This window comes from Opisthocomus hoazin, chromosome 7 (genome assembly GCF_030867145.1).
Source record: "Opisthocomus hoazin isolate bOpiHoa1 chromosome 7, bOpiHoa1.hap1, whole genome shotgun sequence".
Classification (NCBI taxonomy): Eukaryota; Metazoa; Chordata; class Aves; order Opisthocomiformes; family Opisthocomidae; genus Opisthocomus; species Opisthocomus hoazin.
The window spans coordinates 67,582,048-67,600,276 of NC_134420.1; the positions used below are offsets into that span (position 1 = coordinate 67,582,048).

At 46.1% G+C, this 18,229-nt stretch overlaps 2 protein-coding genes and 1 long non-coding RNA gene across 5 annotated transcripts in view; 2 read left to right on the plus strand and 1 right to left on the minus strand.

Moving 5' to 3' along the window:
• The window catches only part of ZBTB1 (zinc finger and BTB domain containing 1), a 28,281-nt gene extending 22,265 nt beyond the window's left edge, over positions 1-6,016 (plus strand). For 2 of the 3 annotated variants that reach the window (XM_075426882.1, XM_075426884.1), the window contains exon 3: positions 4,163-6,016. In XM_075426882.1, the coding sequence (XP_075282997.1) occupies positions 4,163-4,199 (37 nt within the window). In that variant the 3' untranslated portion in view covers positions 4,200-6,016. The other variant, XM_075426883.1, reaches the window with a different exon arrangement.
• A 9-nt stretch (positions 6,017-6,025) lies between these two features.
• On the minus strand, positions 6,026-11,588 carry LOC142362016 (uncharacterized). Its single transcript, XR_012764591.1, has 4 exons — positions 11,502-11,588; positions 10,277-10,447; positions 10,078-10,190; positions 6,026-6,134 (listed from the first exon to the last, which is right to left on the minus strand). It is a non-coding gene; the product is annotated as an uncharacterized LOC142362016 (long non-coding RNA).
• A 307-nt stretch (positions 11,589-11,895) lies between these two features.
• HSPA2 (heat shock protein family A (Hsp70) member 2) lies at positions 11,896-14,290 on the plus strand. The gene has a single exon (XM_009942861.2). The coding sequence runs from the start codon at positions 11,995-11,997 to the stop codon at positions 13,897-13,899; it is 1,905 nt and encodes a 634-aa protein (XP_009941163.1). The 5' UTR covers positions 11,896-11,994; the 3' UTR covers positions 13,900-14,290.
• The last annotated feature ends 3,939 nt before the right edge of the window (positions 14,291-18,229 follow it).

Consider the following 18,229-nt stretch of genomic DNA (forward strand, 5'->3'; position numbering starts at 1 on the left):
GCATTCCTCAAAGGCTTCCAGATTCTGGAAGCTGTGTGGATTGTGGGAAATCCACTGGAAATCAGGACTGTCTGCAAATCCTTAGTTTCTCAACCTGCCTGTCAGGCAAAGTGCCACCAGTGTCAGCTGTTGCCAAAGTCTCTGCAGCAGCAGCGTTGCCAACATGAAAGAGGCAAAAATTGGTCTTTCCCCGTCTCTTCTCCCTCATCTCCCCTGATGACAAGGTTGCTATTTTAAAAATTCATCCTTTTGGCTCTTCTGTTTGCCTTCTGTTTTTTGAAATGGGAAGGTGTGCTTTCTTCCTGTTCTAAAGCAATGACTAGGGCTAAGAACTTGCCTTTTTAAATAGTTCTCGCATGTTCAATTGAACCTGCATAACTCAATAATACCTATTCTCTCCTTTTTTAGGTAACCATCCCACTACATTGGGTATGGTCCCCAGAGGGACTTCTGCTTCTGACTCCCCAGGCAATGAATGGGAGAATTAATACAATGTCCTTCTCTCCATGGGAAAAGCCCCAAGACCATGAAAATTTGTGGAAACGCAGATACGCTGGCTAAAAATAGAGTTCGCTGAATACCATAGATTACTTTTGGTTTTGGCAATAGATACACCAGACTTCTGGTATCGGTTACGCTCCTTGCGTTTACACAAGTCGTCGTCAGAGCATTTATTCAGGATGCTAAAGATGATGCCTCTGTTTCCTCCCTGCCTATGGGGTTCCTACTGGTAGAGTCTCAACTACCAAACTACTGAGGTTCTGGTTTCTAGCAGTTGGTTATTTAATTATTTATACAAAGTGGAAACATTTTAAGAGATGAAATCTAGAATTATCTCCCCTTCAGGTAAAGGACAGATATAGTAGTATTGCAGAAGCAGGAAATACAGGGTAGGATCCCTTGGAACTGATGAAGAAATTGTCTTAGTACGTCCCGCAGCCCAGGAGAGAGTGTGGCTCTTGGAGCTGCATTGCTATCAGGTAGATGAAATATAATTTGTGTACACTTACATACACTGTAAAACATGACACTGGCACAGTCTGCATGCCTGGAAGTATGAGGATTAGCCCCACCTAGTCTGCTTTTGGACGGGTTGTGTTTCACTTAGATTTTGGTGGCTGTTGCTAACGTGGTCAGTTCTGCCAGAAAAGACAGAGGTCCTGATGAACAGTAACTTAAAAACTGGAAAATAAGTCAATTAAGACACAAGAAATCTTACAGTAAGTGTTACGGTTCTTTCAGCTTTAGTTTGCTGTGCAAAGAGTTAAACAGTTCAAAGGCAGTTTCCTTTGGAGAATGTTTATTTGATCAAGTTCAGTGTGGCTTAGACCCCAAACAGAAATACTAGCTTCAAACAGAGCACTACTATGAAAGCAGGAATAGTCTGTGGCCTTCCAGACCTCACAAGCTATGTTGGTTTGTTACACAGAGTCAAAACAAAGATGTCCCTTAAAATACATATACATTAACTCAGTCTATTTCACACACCACAATCTTTTTATCTCAGATCTGCTTTTCTCCCCAGTCACTGGGGCTGTGCCAAAGTCGCCGAGATCCTGCATGAGCTATAGACTCCTCGGGGGGGAAAGCACATATGGTCTGATTGGACCATCTGAGCTACTTAGATCATTAGAGAACAGGCTTTGAGCACTACTGCTTCTGTTTACTAAGCTCTAAGTACTACATCTTTCGGATTTTGGAACAGTGCTTACCTTTGCTCCTTGATTCTCTTCACATTGCAGAAAGCAGGGTGAGAAAGAACCCAGCAGGCGCTTCTCTTTTGAATGGAGCCTGGAAGATCTTGTTACCTGAGGGCTGTTCGGGTTTTTTTGGTTTTCTCAGGTCCTTAGCTGGCTGAATCTTCAGACTTCTAGTAAGTGCGCCAAGCATTAAAAAAGCATTATTAATACGTGATGAGATACGCCAAGTTCAACCACTTAATGTAACAGTAAAACCCATGCAGATGCTATTAGTACAGGAATCTGATACCGTGCCAAATCTGGAGAGTTACCTTTGATCTATCTCCAGATCCTCGTTTTATTTGTAAACATCCAGCTAATCACAGACTTCCTCTGACTTTTATTAAGTGGAAGAAACTGCATCCTTTGTAACATCTCTGAAGGGCTTTAACGTTGCAGCTGCTCAGGGGTTTGTGTGCTGGGGAGGTATGGGCTCCATCTGGTGGCTAACGGGAAAGGTGCGTGTTTCTGTTAAAAAAGCTCAAACGTTTCCACAGTTGAGCAGAGTTTACTGTGTGAAGAGTGAAGCAGATCCTCTTGCAGCGGTGCATTGCTAAATCAGCTTCTGTTTTTAGGGTAGCTAGAGGATTTTAGAGTCTGGGAGGAGGGCACAACATTTTACCTCTAATCTAGCTTACTGTGGGCTAAAAGCTATTACTAATGCCAGCAGTTCTCTGGTGTTCACCGTTCTGTATGTACACCACACCACCACAGTTGGCACTGATTAACAGTATTTTTGCAGTCTCATCGGAAAAATGTAATTTAATACACACAGGCAACCCACCTTCCCACACTCAGAGGTGGTCCCACACAGCATAGGCGGTGTATTTGAGGGTGGCAGTGTAAAGAAGCTCAGTCATGCTGCGTGAGCTGTGTATGATCTGTAAATAAGAGAGATCTTTAACTGTAAAATGCAAGCTGGCATCTTAATAAACAGCAGTGTTAAACACTAATGTTGCCTAGGGAAAAAAAATGTTCACGTGCATACTGTAGTTAGAAGACCTTTTTTTCTCCTTTGTTAGTTTACAAACAAAGGCATTTCGTGACTTGAGCCAGTCAAATAAGAGCTACTTTGAGATAACAGCATCAGTCCAATGAATTCCCCTCCAAGGTCTGAAGAATGTAATTAGGGAGACACATGGACTTGCTGCTACAACCAGCAGTACTTTGAAGCCAGAAGTTTGGCCAAGACCTGCTTCCCCATGTTCACATCGCCCTCCTGGCATGAAACAAAAGCCATTTGTCCTAGATTGCTTTTTTGCCCACCATCAAGTCTGTGACGTGGCACAGAGGGCAGATACACAGGCATTTCTGGGCCTGGCAGATGCGGTGAGGGCCTCACCGCTTGTCACACGGGGCATCCTATAATGTGCACAGAGGTGTGCAGCACCTCTCTCGAGGCTTTTCTCTCAAAGGTGTGCCAGGAGATTCAGCCCTGAGCTGGCCTTGAGGATGCTCTAGCAGGTAAGTAATGCAGACAGCTGATAAATCTGGCTTCACGTGCAGCCTTGGAGCCTTTCCTGCTCTGCAGTCCAGACACAGCCACTTGGTCCAGGGCTGCCTTAGTGTGTACAGAAACATCAAGTGTGAATTAGCCAGAAGCGGGACAATTGTATACTTTGTACAATGTGATTTACATATCCAGAGAAAGAAGTCAGTCTACCAAGAAAAAAAACCCTGAGGATTGTCTTTAAAAGTTACATCCACATGTTCCCAATTTCTTGACTGTTCGTGTCGGATACAAAGCTGCTCATATTTGTCATAAATTAGTTTGGGTGAAAGAGACTTACAAGAATTGTAAATATTTATAAAATTGATCTGCATTTAACCTAAAATAAGAAGTTGGGGAGTGGGGTTAAGTAAATATGTAATAGTTACCTCTGCGTCAGGCAAGGGAAAAAACCCAACAAAAGACAGAGGCAAACACAGAGCAGTAAGAAGTATTCCAGGGTGGGGGTGTTCCAAGCTATGAGAAGTCCAGGCTGAGAGGAAATCATACTCGTGCAATTTTTTGAGCATCCACTGTGCCAAGCCATAAACCACTGCTGGAAAGTAACACATACAGTATCAAAAATAACTTCTGGGAGGCTTGGGAAGCTAAGTTTTTCTTCAGCAAATCTTTTAACTGTTTTGACAAGGGAAGGCAAAGGAGAAAGAAAGAAACAAAAGTTTCTGAAACGAGATCAAAACATTGTTTAAGGTTGTGTTTTGGTGGGGTATGCACTGAGAGAAATGAACCGTGTGGCTTTTAAACGGAGTTCCTGACTGTGGTGGGTGCTCTGAATATAACTGAAGGATGGGTATTTAGAGCAAAACCACACCATAGCGAGGTGGGAGGGACCACATCATGCTAGCAAATATAGTTCTGGCGTGTGGGCTTCTGACTTTTAATATTTTTCTTGCATTTCTTTTCTGCATGGCAGTAGTGAAATAGGGACTTCTAAGCTTCTGAACAACTGAGAGAACCAGGTTTGAAGAAGACATGAGGACGAACTGGTCGGCAAAAGATTTCATAAAAACTCAGAACCGCGTGTGCCAGATCTGAATTGGCACCACCTTTGCTTTTTGACATACTGCAGCAGTCGCAAAAGGCACCAAAGCACTCAAATTAGAACATGCAGTAAAAGTTGTTCTGGACTCTTCTCTGTATTATAAAACTTACTTCCTTGTGACTATTATTTACACCTGTTAAAGACAGATTTGCAGTCTCCTTTCATGGAGCAGACAGCCAAAAGAGGCAGATGCCAGGTGTTAAGGCCTGCACTGAAATGGGTTTGTGGAATTTGCTGTTCACATGCTGGAGTGCTCCTTTTCTAAAATGAGGCTTCTTAGAGTTTGTCAAAAACTGTTTAGATTTTTTAGTTCAAACATTATAAGTGTAACTTATGTATTTTCAGACAGTTACAATGCTAAACTATCAAGTGTTGAGAAAAAAAAAATTAATCTGGAGTACAAGGTGAAAGAAAAAATCTTAAAAACTGAGGACAGAGGGTCCCTGAGGAAGGACAGGATGGTGAGAAAGATCCAGCTGACCTGATTCCCCCTGCTGCCGTGATCATCATTTGCAAGCTGAAGAGGACCTTCCATGGAGCACAGTGCTTGTATGTGGAGAGTAAAGAAATGGTGTTCTGGTCTTATTACAAGAATGGTGAAAAATGTTTACCAACAAGGAGAAGAGTAAATGCGAAATATTCTTCACAGGGCACAGGGTGCACCTTGTTCTGGATGTAAGCCTTGCAAAAGCTGGCTTGAAGAGGAGAATCAGGCATTCATGTTCAGATTTGAGCATTTTAGGAATCCAATGTTTCCAGCTAAATTAATGGGGGGAAAAAAAAACCTAACCAAAAAAACAAGGTAGTAAATGTTTCAAATCAGGGCCAGCATGGATGAAAAAAATACTCATTTCTTTTTCTTCCGAGACAACAGAGGATCAGATGGAGACCTGTAAGCAGACTAAACATGCTGATCTATATTCTGCTGTAGTTAACGCATCTCACTAATTCTACTCGTGACTATAAAGGGATGTTTCATTGTTCAGTATAACTGTTATCTTAAGAAGAGTCTGTCTATAATTTTATTTATAATTGACATCATTTTCATTATTGTTGTTATGAAGTGTGTAAAATACTGTCTGTATTGCAGCTTGTACAGGGCATGTGTCTGTGCTTGCTTCACTCTTTTTGAGTTTGTAAAATTGCTATACAAATGCAAGAAAAGATGTTCAGATATCTTTGAATGTAGTTGCTAAATCTAATTACATAGCCCCAAACATTTCAGCATATAGATGTTGAAGGTGTCGGCTCTATTAACCCATAACATCTCAAACATTAATAGAGGCATTTTAAAAGCTTTCCGTGCGAATAGTGGAATGCCGACATTTCTGTCCCAGTGGCTGTGCTGGAACAAAGGGGAAGATGGTGAATATCTGGGCAAAGCCAGATACCACTGGGGGCTCTGCAGGGGGAAGGCACAATACAACTGGGAAATCTAATAGAAAATGGGATGTCCTTTACATAGGGAACAGGAAGGACCTTCACAGTAGAACCACCCCGAAGCAGAGGAGAGGAGGGAAATATGTTTATAACATCACCTAAAGACAGGCCTTCAATATTATACTAAACGTAGGACATCTAGAACAGGCTGTGACTGTTCTGTAACTTAGCAATTATTTGTAGTCTATGTAGAGTATCAGTGAAGACATTCCAGGCTAGTTTTCATCATCTTTAAAGCTTATTCTGTGCTTTGATACAGTATCTTTAATAAAATATTCTTACAAATCTGTTTATTATTCTCATTTAATTCCATCTTATACCCGAGTTAACAACAGTCCGGCAACAGCATGACGTTCCAGTTACCACCTGCTTCATCTGTTCCTGTGTTTTTCCCATTCACCTGCTAAGAATGACAGAGGGAAAACTGAGATGAGTAAAAATGAAATAATAGTAGGAATGAGAAATTTATAGGACTGCTACAGTTCAATTATTATAAAAAATTCTTCACACTAAGCATTTCAGTGAATCTGAGAGATCAATCAAATTATATTTATCTCTGAGTATGAAGTATTGGTCTTTGCTGCCTGTGTTTACAGTACACAATTTCCCTTGTTTAAGACTTACCATCGTTTTCCAGCTTTACAGTTACTGCCAATAATTACAGAATGTTGCTTAACCCCATTCACAGCAGTTCTAGACAAAATTTTCTGTTCTCATTTATTCACCCCCTGGACCATATAGAGTATCCTTTTAATATCTTCAAACAAGACCAAGCAGAGTTTGACTTCAAGTATACTAGAAGATAAGATTAGAATTAAAAATAATTCTGGCAAGGTGCAGACATGATCTGAAAATGTAAGATGTTACTTAGCAGGAACAAGTGCAAGCTGGAATCATTAGCTGTGCAAGTAAAGGAACAGCTGCTTAATTGCAAGTGAAAAGAACTGATGTGTTATTTTGGATGAAATTCTGAAAATTAGTCTGCAACATCATGCTGTTGCAAATAAAGGTAAAGACTGAAACGTCTAGACTGGAGTATAACCTGGTCCTTCAGAACTGCTAAAGTGTGAGCCAGTAATGTCTCCAGTTTTGATCATGGCAGTTGAAAAAGAAGATACAAGTTGCACGCAGAGAATCCAGGAAGAAGCAATGAGAATGTCTAGAAGCCGAGAAAATTTTGCCTTTGAGCACAAATTGAATGATTTTAGGTCATCTTACAGAAGAGATGGTAGAGTGGAAATACGATGATTTTCACAGATATAAAAGCTGGTTGCAAAGAAAAATGGAGTAACATTTTCTTATATCCACAATCAATAGGAATAGAAATAATTGCCTTAAATTGCATGAAAGGAGATTTTGGTTGGACACAAAATCACACTAAATGACCTGCTGAGGTTCTTTTCTGATCTGATTCTATGATCACTTGCAAACTACCTGCTTTAAAATCCCTTACTTATTACTGTGGAGCTGGCACTGGCTGGAAGAAAAGGAGGCTGCAGTTACAGGGAAGTAAAGAACTGACTGCCTAAAATGCACAGCGCACCAGTTTATCTAGTTAGCACTAGTGATACTAAACTCGGCTTTTAATCATGCCTCAGCAAAACTGTCAGAAGTCTATGTAAATAAATGTGCTTTAAAACCACTTACTTATAAAATAATTACTCCTTCAAACAGTAAGCATTAGTTTAATCAGTGTTGACAACTTCCATGATTTTATTGAGTCTAATCAATCTGAGGCAGCCTGTTTCTAGTTGTGAGATGGCATAATCAGCTATTTTACTTATTAAAAAAATTTGGCTCTGCAAATTACATGGAAAAATCCTAAAAGTGTAATCTGAATTTACACGAAAGATTAAGAAGCCAGAAGGTGAATAAAGCCATGTGTGTTTTTTAAACTCATAATTTTAAACTAGGTTTATAATTTCAGGAGATCTGACTCACGATTTTTGAACTTCTGGTTTGGCAATACCAAATTACTGTGCCCTATATTCTGCCATTCTGGATATTTCCATATTACTGATCATGCATTTGCGTAATTCGCCAAAAACACGCTATACTGATTTGCAGAACTTAATTTTGTTTTTGTGAATAACAAAGGAACACTTATTTAAGAAAGATCGTGTATTGTGGCTGCCTTTCAAATGAACAAGGAGCATCTCTGTGTGAAAGCGGAGGTATATAAAAACAAAATAATGCAAAAAATTACAAAGTTCCCCCCACATGCACTGTGATTTTTAACACAACAGCACCTTGCTGGTAGAATCTGTTGGCATTTCATACACTGGTAGTTCTTGTCGGAATTCTAATTACTAGACATACATTTCACAAACAAATGAGATGAATTTCAGTGATGAAAAGGTGTTATGACAAAGTAGTATTTGTTCTTAGAACAGCTGTTGCTTATACTTCTCCAGACTCATTGCTGTATTATAAAATCATTTATCCTCACCAATACATTCTGATTTATGCAATTTTCTGGATAGTTTTACTAGGGAAATGGAAACTCGGGAAACAGATACCAGAATTTAAGGTCCTGAGCAGACCATTGCATTTCAATTCTGTCATTTTAATGATCCAAGTGGCTGATGTCTGTTGAACTGTAACTTGTGTTCACTCCTGTTTTTATACTATGTTGCCTTATGAAATATGTGTGTGGGGGGGAAAATCTTCCTTTTATCATGATAAAGATAAGGGTTGAGATCTCAGTTCTGCTCCAGATACTGAGCTCTTGCTTCACCAAAGAAATCTAAATATCTTCACTTCTGGCTGGGTGGTGTAAAGGAGAATAGCCTACAGCATACGGCATAATGCTGCCAAACAGGAGACATGGGTGCATGATCGATCCTAAACACAAATAAATAGATCAGAAAGAGGCCTGCTACTTCCAGACACGCTGACGTGCTGTTCTGGAAGTTACTCAGAAAATACAGCTTAGCGATTCAGGCTTAGCAATTCAAGCGAATGTTTTGTTAAAGGGAAAATCAAACCTGTGCTGAAGTCCTCACCATAAAGCTCACTCTTTAATTTCTGAACCAGTCTGTTCAGCTCACCTATAACATGACTGCATATGAAGCAACATAAAAGAAATTCATGTAGCTCTTCCCATAGGAGAGGATGACTGCATAGATGAGTTGGTTCACAAATTGTGTTGCAAGTCTTAGAGAACTGCTGACAAAAAGCAGGCTTCTGCTGAGAAGAGAGAAAAAGTCTAATGAGGTTTCAGAGTTTGCTCCCTCCAGTTAGACTGGACTTTCTCAAAGGACATCGGTAAGAAAGGAGAGACGATGGCAAGAACAGCATGTGAACTTCTGATTAGGAACAAAAACTCAAAAAGCAGCTCAGACCTATACATATCGTCGTACAAGAAGAAAATAGCACTTATGTGCTCGGCTAGAAAAGAAATACTTCTGCAACAGGCTAAATGAAATATTTGGTAGCCTGAGTCTACAGACCTTTGGATTTTTCCTGAGAATGTCCACAACTGTGTCATTTACACCATTAAAATGGTATGCTCATAGATTCCTCCAAGATCTTTTCCCCAAATTTACTACAGCAAAACAACAATTCAAATGATGAAATAAATAGGGAGTACTAGTACTATATAAATAGGGAGTACCATTGAACTAGATGATCTCCAGAGGTCCCTTCCAACCCCTACCATTCTATAATTCTATACTATCAGGGTAAGCAGTAATCCAGTCAATGCCAACACCTCTTTAGCAGGTTATCGGCACAACCATAGCAGGGCCTTACTAGTTACTGGGCCAAAGAAACTCCAGACAAGTTTTGTTGGGAGCTGTTGTACATATTTTGTGCCTGGGCTGATAAAACATACAGCTAAAAGCTTTGGACCAAATTAATGAAATGTTACTTCTAAATCTGACAAAACCTGTTTCAGTACAGCTACACTTAAAAGAGATATCAAATTAATTTCACTGTAGACTGCTTATTGTGCTAATGAGTATTGTTATGTTAGTTCTTGGTCCGTTTGTTCTCTCCATCTCCTGTTTCTGTACATCTGTTTTTGAGGCAGGAATCCTCTTTTTACTCGGAAATAGCAGGATGTGAGTTTGTACTGCAGCTACCAAAACAGGGTTCTCGTCTACTACTACTGCTCCTAAGGGACAGTCCTCACAAGGATACAAATAACATCAACTTTTCAGCTGAAACCGAATTTATCAACCAACTCTCTCTGTACTGCTCTGGAATTTCTCCCTGCTCCATATGATACAATCAGCTGAATGAAGTAGCAGTGAATTACAGGAAGAGATAGTTCAGTGATGAATCAGTCACTGGTCTAACTACAGGAGAAACCGGCACCCTTCCCAGCAAAGAAACACGCGTACGGTACATAGAGCAGCTCCTGTTGGAAGCAGGCAGAGCTGACGGTCTCCATTTTCCACTGACTCCTTTGGGATTTCTCCAAGGGCAGAAACCCACGTGGAAAAAAGACCACGATCTGTGGAAAAATAATATTTATTGAAGCATGTACCATATTTATTGTCAGAAATTGAAGCTCTTCTGTCTGAAAACTACATAACATACATACTACACAGAAGAGGTGGAATCCTCACGTCTGGTGAAAAGGCTTTGAAGCTGAAACAGGGATCTTTTTGGACGGGAGCTGGAGTATCTGTACACACTGCGTGAACACAAATCATTCTGGGAAAAGCTGTAACGTTTTCTGTGAGGGCTGCCATAGCATAATGCTGAAGGCTGGGGACAAAATTAACAAAAGACGATTTTAGCAGACAGCGTATTTAGTCGTTCTCTCACGTAACACGTCAAGTCTATGGGTAGCAGACTTGTGGCCACACTTCTGAAGTCGCTATCGATGAGGAGCTACACACTAAGTCTCTGAGGAAAAAAGATCTCAGCATGGTATTTTGCTCTCCTTACTAGAACTGCAATATTTTGAAGCGTTCGTCTTCCAAGTAAGGAGGAGTAATTTGGCAGAACCACAACAGATTTTCACATTTAGTGCGATTCTCATCAAAGTGCTTTCCTCGCCCTGACTTGATAGCTTTGCAGCCTTCGCTACAACCCGGGCGTGACGACATTTCCAATTAGCGCAACAGACAAAGAATTCGGAGGCGTTTCAAGAGCGGTCCCCACGCCGGCGGGCAAAGGCAGCCACACGGCCCCCCAAGCCCCCGGCTGCCGCCTTCGGAGGGGACAGCCGGGCGCCGAGCCCGCCGGCAGCGGGGCAGGCCGCCCGCCCTCCCGGCAGCCATGGCGGCAGCGGGCCGCAGGCCCGGCCGAGGCCGCGGGGGGGGGGGGGGGGCGGGGGAAGCGGCCCGGAGGGGCCGTGCGGAGGGAGCGCTGTCAGCCTGCCAGGTTCAGCCGAAATAAGGCTACAAGCTGCCTCGGCCTCTGCTCGCCGCGGGACTTTCCCCGCGCCGGGGAAATGGGGGGGTGGTGCGAAGTCACAGGCGCTGAGGAGAACTTCCCTCAGGGCGGGGGTCGCCGCGGGCGGCGGGAGGGGGCTGGCGGCGGCCGTTTCTCCCTGACGAGGCGGGGGGGGGGGGGGGGGGGGAGGCTAGGGACGCGTGAGGGCTGAACTTCTGCCGCCTTGCGACCAAATAAGGGTAAACTCCCAGCCCGCCGCCACGCCGCGCGGCACCGAGCCTCCCGCAGTCACCAACTCCGGGGGCAGGCGGCGAGCCAAGCGCGGCCCCGCCGCCTCACCGCCCACCCGCTCGCGCGCTACGTGCCGGCGCAGCGCCCGCACAGCGACCACCCCGCCCAGCCCTCCGCACCGGCCCCTCACCCGGCTGCCCGATCCCCATTGGGTAACGCTGACGTCAATCCCCGACACGGCGTCTAACGCCCACTGGAACTTTCTAGCAGAGTTGCGGGCGCGGGGCGGGGCGAATAAGGAGCGCGAGCGGTGATTGGCCGAGGGCGGTGGCGCACGCTGCAATCCGAGACGGATCGAGAAAAAACAGGAAGAAGTCCGGTCTGGCGGCGGTACAAGGGGGAGGGGTCGGGCTGACGGGTGGGCGCCACGGTTCCGATTGGCCAGAGTGCGGGGGGCGGGTGCTCTCCGGCGACTGACGGAGGCGATTGGCCAGTGGCGGCAGGCGGGCGTCTCGACTGGCCAGCAGCGTTCTGGCAGGTTCCAGAAGGCGGGGAGCCGGCTATAAAGCGGACGGCGGCGGCGCCGGGCTGGCACATCGCGCCGCAGACGGGAGCGGGAAGCGGAGCGGGCGGAGGGAGACGGGAGACGCGAGCGAGCAGCTGATCGGAGGAAGCCTGTCATCATGTCTGGCAAAGGGCCAGCGATCGGCATCGACCTGGGCACCACGTACTCCTGCGTGGGGGTCTTCCAGCATGGCAAAGTGGAGATCATCGCCAACGACCAGGGCAACCGCACCACGCCCAGCTACGTGGCCTTCACTGACACCGAGCGCCTCATTGGCGACGCTGCCAAGAACCAGGTGGCGATGAACCCTACCAACACCATCTTCGATGCCAAGCGCCTCATCGGCCGCAAGTACGATGACCCCACAGTGCAGGCCGACATGAAGCACTGGCCCTTCCGCGTGGTGAACGAGGGTGGCAAGCCCAAGGTGCAGGTGGAGTACAAGGGTGAGATGAAGACCTTCTTCCCGGAGGAGATCAGCTCCATGGTCCTTACCAAGATGAAGGAGATTGCTGAGGCCTATCTGGGGCGCAAAGTGCAGAACGCTGTCATCACAGTGCCGGCTTACTTCAATGACTCCCAGCGTCAGGCCACCAAAGACGCCGGCACTATCACTGGGCTTAACGTGATGCGTATTATCAACGAGCCCACAGCAGCTGCTATAGCTTATGGCTTGGACAAGAAAGGTACCCGGGCTGGAGAGAAGAATGTACTCATCTTTGACTTGGGAGGGGGCACTTTCGATGTGTCCATCCTCACCATTGAGGATGGAATCTTTGAGGTGAAGTCCACAGCTGGTGACACCCATCTGGGTGGGGAGGACTTTGACAACCGCATGGTGAACCATTTTGTGGAAGAATTCAAGCGTAAGCACAAGCGCGACATTGCTGGCAACAAGCGAGCAGTGAGGCGACTGCGTACGGCTTGTGAGAGGGCGAAGCGCACCCTCAGCTCTTCCACACAAGCTAGCATTGAGATTGACTCCCTCTACGAGGGTATTGACTTCTACACCTCCATTACTCGTGCCCGCTTTGAGGAGCTCAATGCTGATCTCTTCCGTGGCACCTTGGAGCCGGTGGAGAAGGCTCTGCGTGATGCCAAGCTAGACAAGGGCCAGATCCAGGAGATAGTGCTGGTGGGTGGCTCCACTCGTATCCCCAAGATCCAAAAGCTGCTACAGGACTTCTTCAATGGCAAAGAGCTCAACAAGAGCATCAACCCCGATGAGGCTGTTGCTTACGGCGCTGCCGTGCAAGCAGCTATCCTCATGGGAGACAAGTCGGAGAATGTGCAGGATCTGCTGCTGCTGGATGTCACCCCTCTGTCCCTGGGCATCGAGACGGCTGGTGGAGTGATGACCGCTCTCATCAAGCGCAACACCACCATTCCCACCAAACAAACTCAGACCTTCACCACCTACTCGGACAACCAGAGTAGCGTCCTGGTCCAGGTGTACGAGGGCGAGAGGGCCATGACGAAGGACAACAACTTGCTGGGGAAGTTTGACCTAACGGGCATCCCGCCAGCGCCCCGTGGAGTCCCCCAGATTGAAGTCACTTTTGACATCGATGCCAATGGTATCCTGAACGTCAGCGCCGTGGACAAGAGCACGGGTAAGGAGAACAAGATCACCATCACCAATGACAAGGGTCGCCTTAGCAAGGATGATATCGACCGTATGGTGCAAGAAGCAGAGAAATACAAAGCGGAGGATGAAGCTAACCGAGATCGGGTGGCAGCCAAGAACTCCCTTGAGTCCTACACTTACAACATGAAGCAGACAGTGGAGGATGATAAACTGAAGGGAAAGATCAGTGACCAGGACAAGCAGAGAGTGCTCGACAAGTGCCGGGAGGTGGTCTCATGGCTCGATCGCAACCAGATGGCCGAGAAGGAAGAGTATGAGCACAAGCAGAAAGAGCTGGAGAAACTCTGCAACCCGATCGTCACAAAATTATACCAGGGAGATGGAGGAGCTGGGGCGGGTGGCTCCGGCGGCCCCACCATCGAAGAAGTAGATTAAAGAGGACTGAAGTACAGACTGGTTTATGGACAGTCACTCCATTCTTTGCTTTGTATTTTTTTTTTTCTAACGTTTAAGGAAAACATCGTTGCGGATAACAGTTTGTTCTGTTGGGTGTGTATAAAGGCAAATCTGTCAGCTTGATTTTGATAAAAGGGAAGGCACGTCCTGCTCTATAAGGTTAGTAATAGAGAAGTTTTGTTAATTCAGATACAGCAGTTTGTACTCTGGATGTTTGTCTCTGTTCAAGTGTCTCTTCTAAGGTAACCGCTCGACTGTTGCAGTTGGCAAGTTTCAAGTTATGCATGAAAATCTTTATGGAAGATTAAAAAAAGTGCCAAATTTGGCTTCTGGAAATTTTGGTAATAAATAAAACATTTTAAAGCATAAACCTATCCTCCTCCTCTATGTGAAGGGGCAGCGGGGGGGGTGGGGGGAGGGTGAAGAAGACCTTCCCGGTGCTGCCTGTGGCTCCGAGCTCTGTGCTGAGCCCCCAGGAAGGTGGTTGGAGCTGAGGATGGGTAAGTGGCGGCTGCGTGCCCGACAGCGTGACAGGGTGGTGGCTCGCTGGAAGGGGCCCAGCCCGGGAAGTGGGCTCGTGCGGGGCCTGGGGTGGGGGGGGGAGTGCTGGTGGTGGTGGGGACCCCAAACCCTGGGGGCTGGTGTGAGTGTGACCCCTGGCCCCGCTGCGGTGGGGGAAGAAAGTTTCCCCAAGCTGGGGTGGTGTTTTCGGGCAGGACCTGCTCCTCATCTGTAACTTGTGGTTTCGGGCTGCGGTGCCCAGCCGCTCCGGCAGTGGAAACGCAAGGCAGCTTATCGTGTTTGTGCTGCTGAAATAGAACAGCGGGGAAACAAGTACAATAAAAGTAGTCCTGCTTGGCAGGCGGCTGGGCTGGATAAAATAGAGACCGGTTTGCGGCCAGCTATATAAATGGCTGAGTTATTACTGGGTTGCTAGTGTGCAAGCTGAGCTTTCAATACTTTACTGAATGTGGTTTGTTTGTTTCCTCCCCCCCCCCCCCCCCCCCCCCTTAAAACGATCAAAAGTACAGCTGCGAAGGGTCCCGAGAACTGGGGGCGCCGAGTAAGGAGCTGGGATGTCGAACTTAACAGAATAGGCAAAATGTGTAGTAGTTAAACTTGTCTGGCTTTACTACAAACTGTCTCCAGAGCTCTTTGCTTGTTTCGGAAAGCAAAAACGCGCAGTGTTTAGAGTCCGAGGAGCTGCCAATTAATGAGCTCTAATGGAGGAGCCGGATGACACGCACATTTTGGACTGGCTTCTCCTTTAAGGGAAAAAACCGCAGAGCAGTGGGCAGCTGAGGGGAATCGTCTGCCGTGTTTTTGTTTGGTTGCTTGTTAGTAAGGGGGAACGTTGGCGTGCTGGGAAAAAAAGCAGGCGCTGCCCCGTGGGCTCCCTGCGCTGCAAAGAACTCGTAGGACTTCGATTCCTTAAACTTTCAGGTGACATGTATAAAAAAAAATAATGTAGAAAAAACTTTTTGTGACGAGAGGGCGGATGAAAATACGCTTGTTTAGTGTTTAGTAAGGGTCCGGCTTACTGCGTTACTTCTCTCGGCTGCTTTGCCAGGGCGGCGACTGCGTATTTCTCTTCACTGGCTGCAGAACGGGGTTACAGTCGCCACGGGGGAATGCAAGGCTTGTAAAAAGCTGGTTTCGTCGCTGTTGGCACAAACTGTTCAAACCCACTGCGAGTTTGCTGAGCGGTTCGTAGGTAAATGCCGTCATGGGGAGACCTGTGACGTCGGTTATGGCTGCTGCAGCAGCCAGTGAAACCCCAAAGGGCTGCACGTAGTCGGGGTCGGGGCTTCTAGTGCCTGTGTACGCAGCATTTTCCTGGGGATCGGCCTCTTGATTTCCAGGCTGTAACATGAGACCTCTGAGAAGATACCATGACTTTAATTTCTTTTTTTCTAGGAACTAATAGGTAAATATGTTTGTGAATAGCAGTAGCTCATCTGTAAGTGAAAAGCTGTTGCTGCAAACTGCAATGCTTTGTCAGATACACTCTTCCTAACCAAAATCCCCCTGTTATGGGATGACAATAAGGATTAGGCACACCCATGTTTATTGTAAACGCAGGTTAACTATTTTTTCTGTTAACTGACTGGTAATTGCCCTTGCCGCATAGTTTCCTTTACTTTTCAGCCCTTGGTGTGCATTCCTCAGTGTCGCTTCCCAGTTATTAAACACAATTTTTTTGTTGTTTCTCCCAAACGTTTAAGTGTATTGCCGAGCTAATGCAGCCGGACGCGCACAGCAGATCGGTTGTCACGTGCCTGTGCTATAGCCTGGCCTTTCTCTCACCTTGGCCGCTGCTGCGCGGTGCCCAGGCCAGCAGTGGGGCTGGCAGGGAGTAACAGGGGCCACAGATGTGAAGGACCCGTCCAGATGCTTGAAATACTCCAGGGGCTGAGGACATGAGCAGGTGGACACTGGAGTAATTGTATTTGTTTTTTTCCTAGGAAGGGGATTTTTTGTTTTTAGTATGGACACAGGTAGACTGTGGGGGGGGGATATGTAAAGAACAAGAAACTTCTGCTGACTTACGTGATTGGAAAAAGAGTTGAGATTCCTTGCATTCATTCACTTGGTTTAGAAAACAAAGAATAACTTCAAGCTGATTTTCAGCGTATTGTAATTACTATAGAGCAAAATTCTGGTCCTATTTAAGTTAGTGGAGGCATACCACTGACTCCAATGGGTCCACATATTTCCCCCCAGTTTCTTAAAGAAAATAAATGTCAGAGGGGAAAATGCTGTTCCTTATTTTGCAAATAGGTGTATTTAGCGTGTACATGTAGTTCTGGGAAGTAGTTGCATGTTTCAAAGGAGTTTGGCAAAGTTAGCAAAATAATCTTGTCTAAAATCTGCAGTTTCATTGCTTCCACGCTCAGTGTCTCTCTTCCTTTGTTCTGTCCTGACTCACAGGGAAAGCCAACTCTTTCTGCCAAAATCATGGGCCTGGGTTTCTGAACTTTGCTTATTCTTCAACAGGGCTCGGCAAAAGAGCAAGCCCGTAAGAAGGAGATAAAGTAGTTGTAACTTCATAGCACTTGGGTGACTACAGTGCTGACTTCTGATGGCTCCTTGTATTTGCTGATCGAGTTTATATGGATGGTATTATTTTATATAGAGGAACACCCACAGCATTAATGCTGGAGAATTTAATCACCCAGATGAAAACCCTTAAGTGCCGTAGCACCTCCCTCATGGTGCAGCCAGGTGTGTAGCAATGCAAAGCCATCACTTCTGTGTGCGACGCAGGTCGCCCTGCAATTCCCCAACGCCGCTTTGCAGGGGAGAGGGAAAATCCCAAAAAAGACGAAGCCGAAAGCATCGCTAAAATCACGTGCGGTGTGAGAGCCCTCGGAGGGAGCTGAGGACGAGAGAGCCGTGTGAGGGCAGCCCCCTCGGGAGCTGGAAGGCAGACTCGGCCGGGTGAGTCAGCCCATGCCCAGCTGCCTCCGGAGTGTCTCTTTGAAGTCCTTCATAGAGGCCTTAGCAGACAGGCTGCAGCCCTGCGCGTCCCCTTGCGATGCCATCTTAAAGACAGGAATGAATATGTCCCGGCAGCCTGCCTTTTATCTCTCCAGAGGCACCGTGTGGGGCCCTGCAGGCTGGGCAGCCTTTCTCTTGGGAGCTGCCTGTCATTTATTTGAAAGGTTCTCCTTGAAGGTTTGGGGCATGGTGGGGCACAGCCAAAGGGGGACAGCTCTGAAGGAGATGTGACCTCTCAGGACTGCACCGTAAATTTTGTCTTCCCTGATGACACGGATCCATACGAGGAACAGGAAGAAAAGGGACAAACGTTCAGGGAATTCACATTTCCAGTCTTGGCACTTACATTAAATGCAAAGCACCACATTAAAAAGCATGCGCTTACACCCAGCATGCATACTTAAAGTTCCTTTTTCCAGTCTTGTCAGGGCGTTGTAATGTAATAGCATTTCAAGCTCTACTTATTTAAAAGGTGTTCCACATTTCTGCTCCTTTGCCCTGTGCCTGGCATGAGTTTCCCTTACTGTGTCCCTTTACAAAGCACGTGGTGGTCTAATCTCTGCCTCCGTCAGGGACACTGTACCTTGGCACATGGGAATCCTCTGATGTTAAACCAGCAAAGCATGCGGATGCTCTTACAGCAGCAAAATTGTCTGTAGTTGCTCATCCCAGGAAAGTTATCACCCCTCCCTGCCCTCCAGCGAAACAAGTTATGCTAGTAAAGCTTCTTTCGCACACCTATGTGGGTCAGGTATCACATCTCTCCGCCACTCTCATCCACATATTTATGCAGGCAGAAGCCTATAGC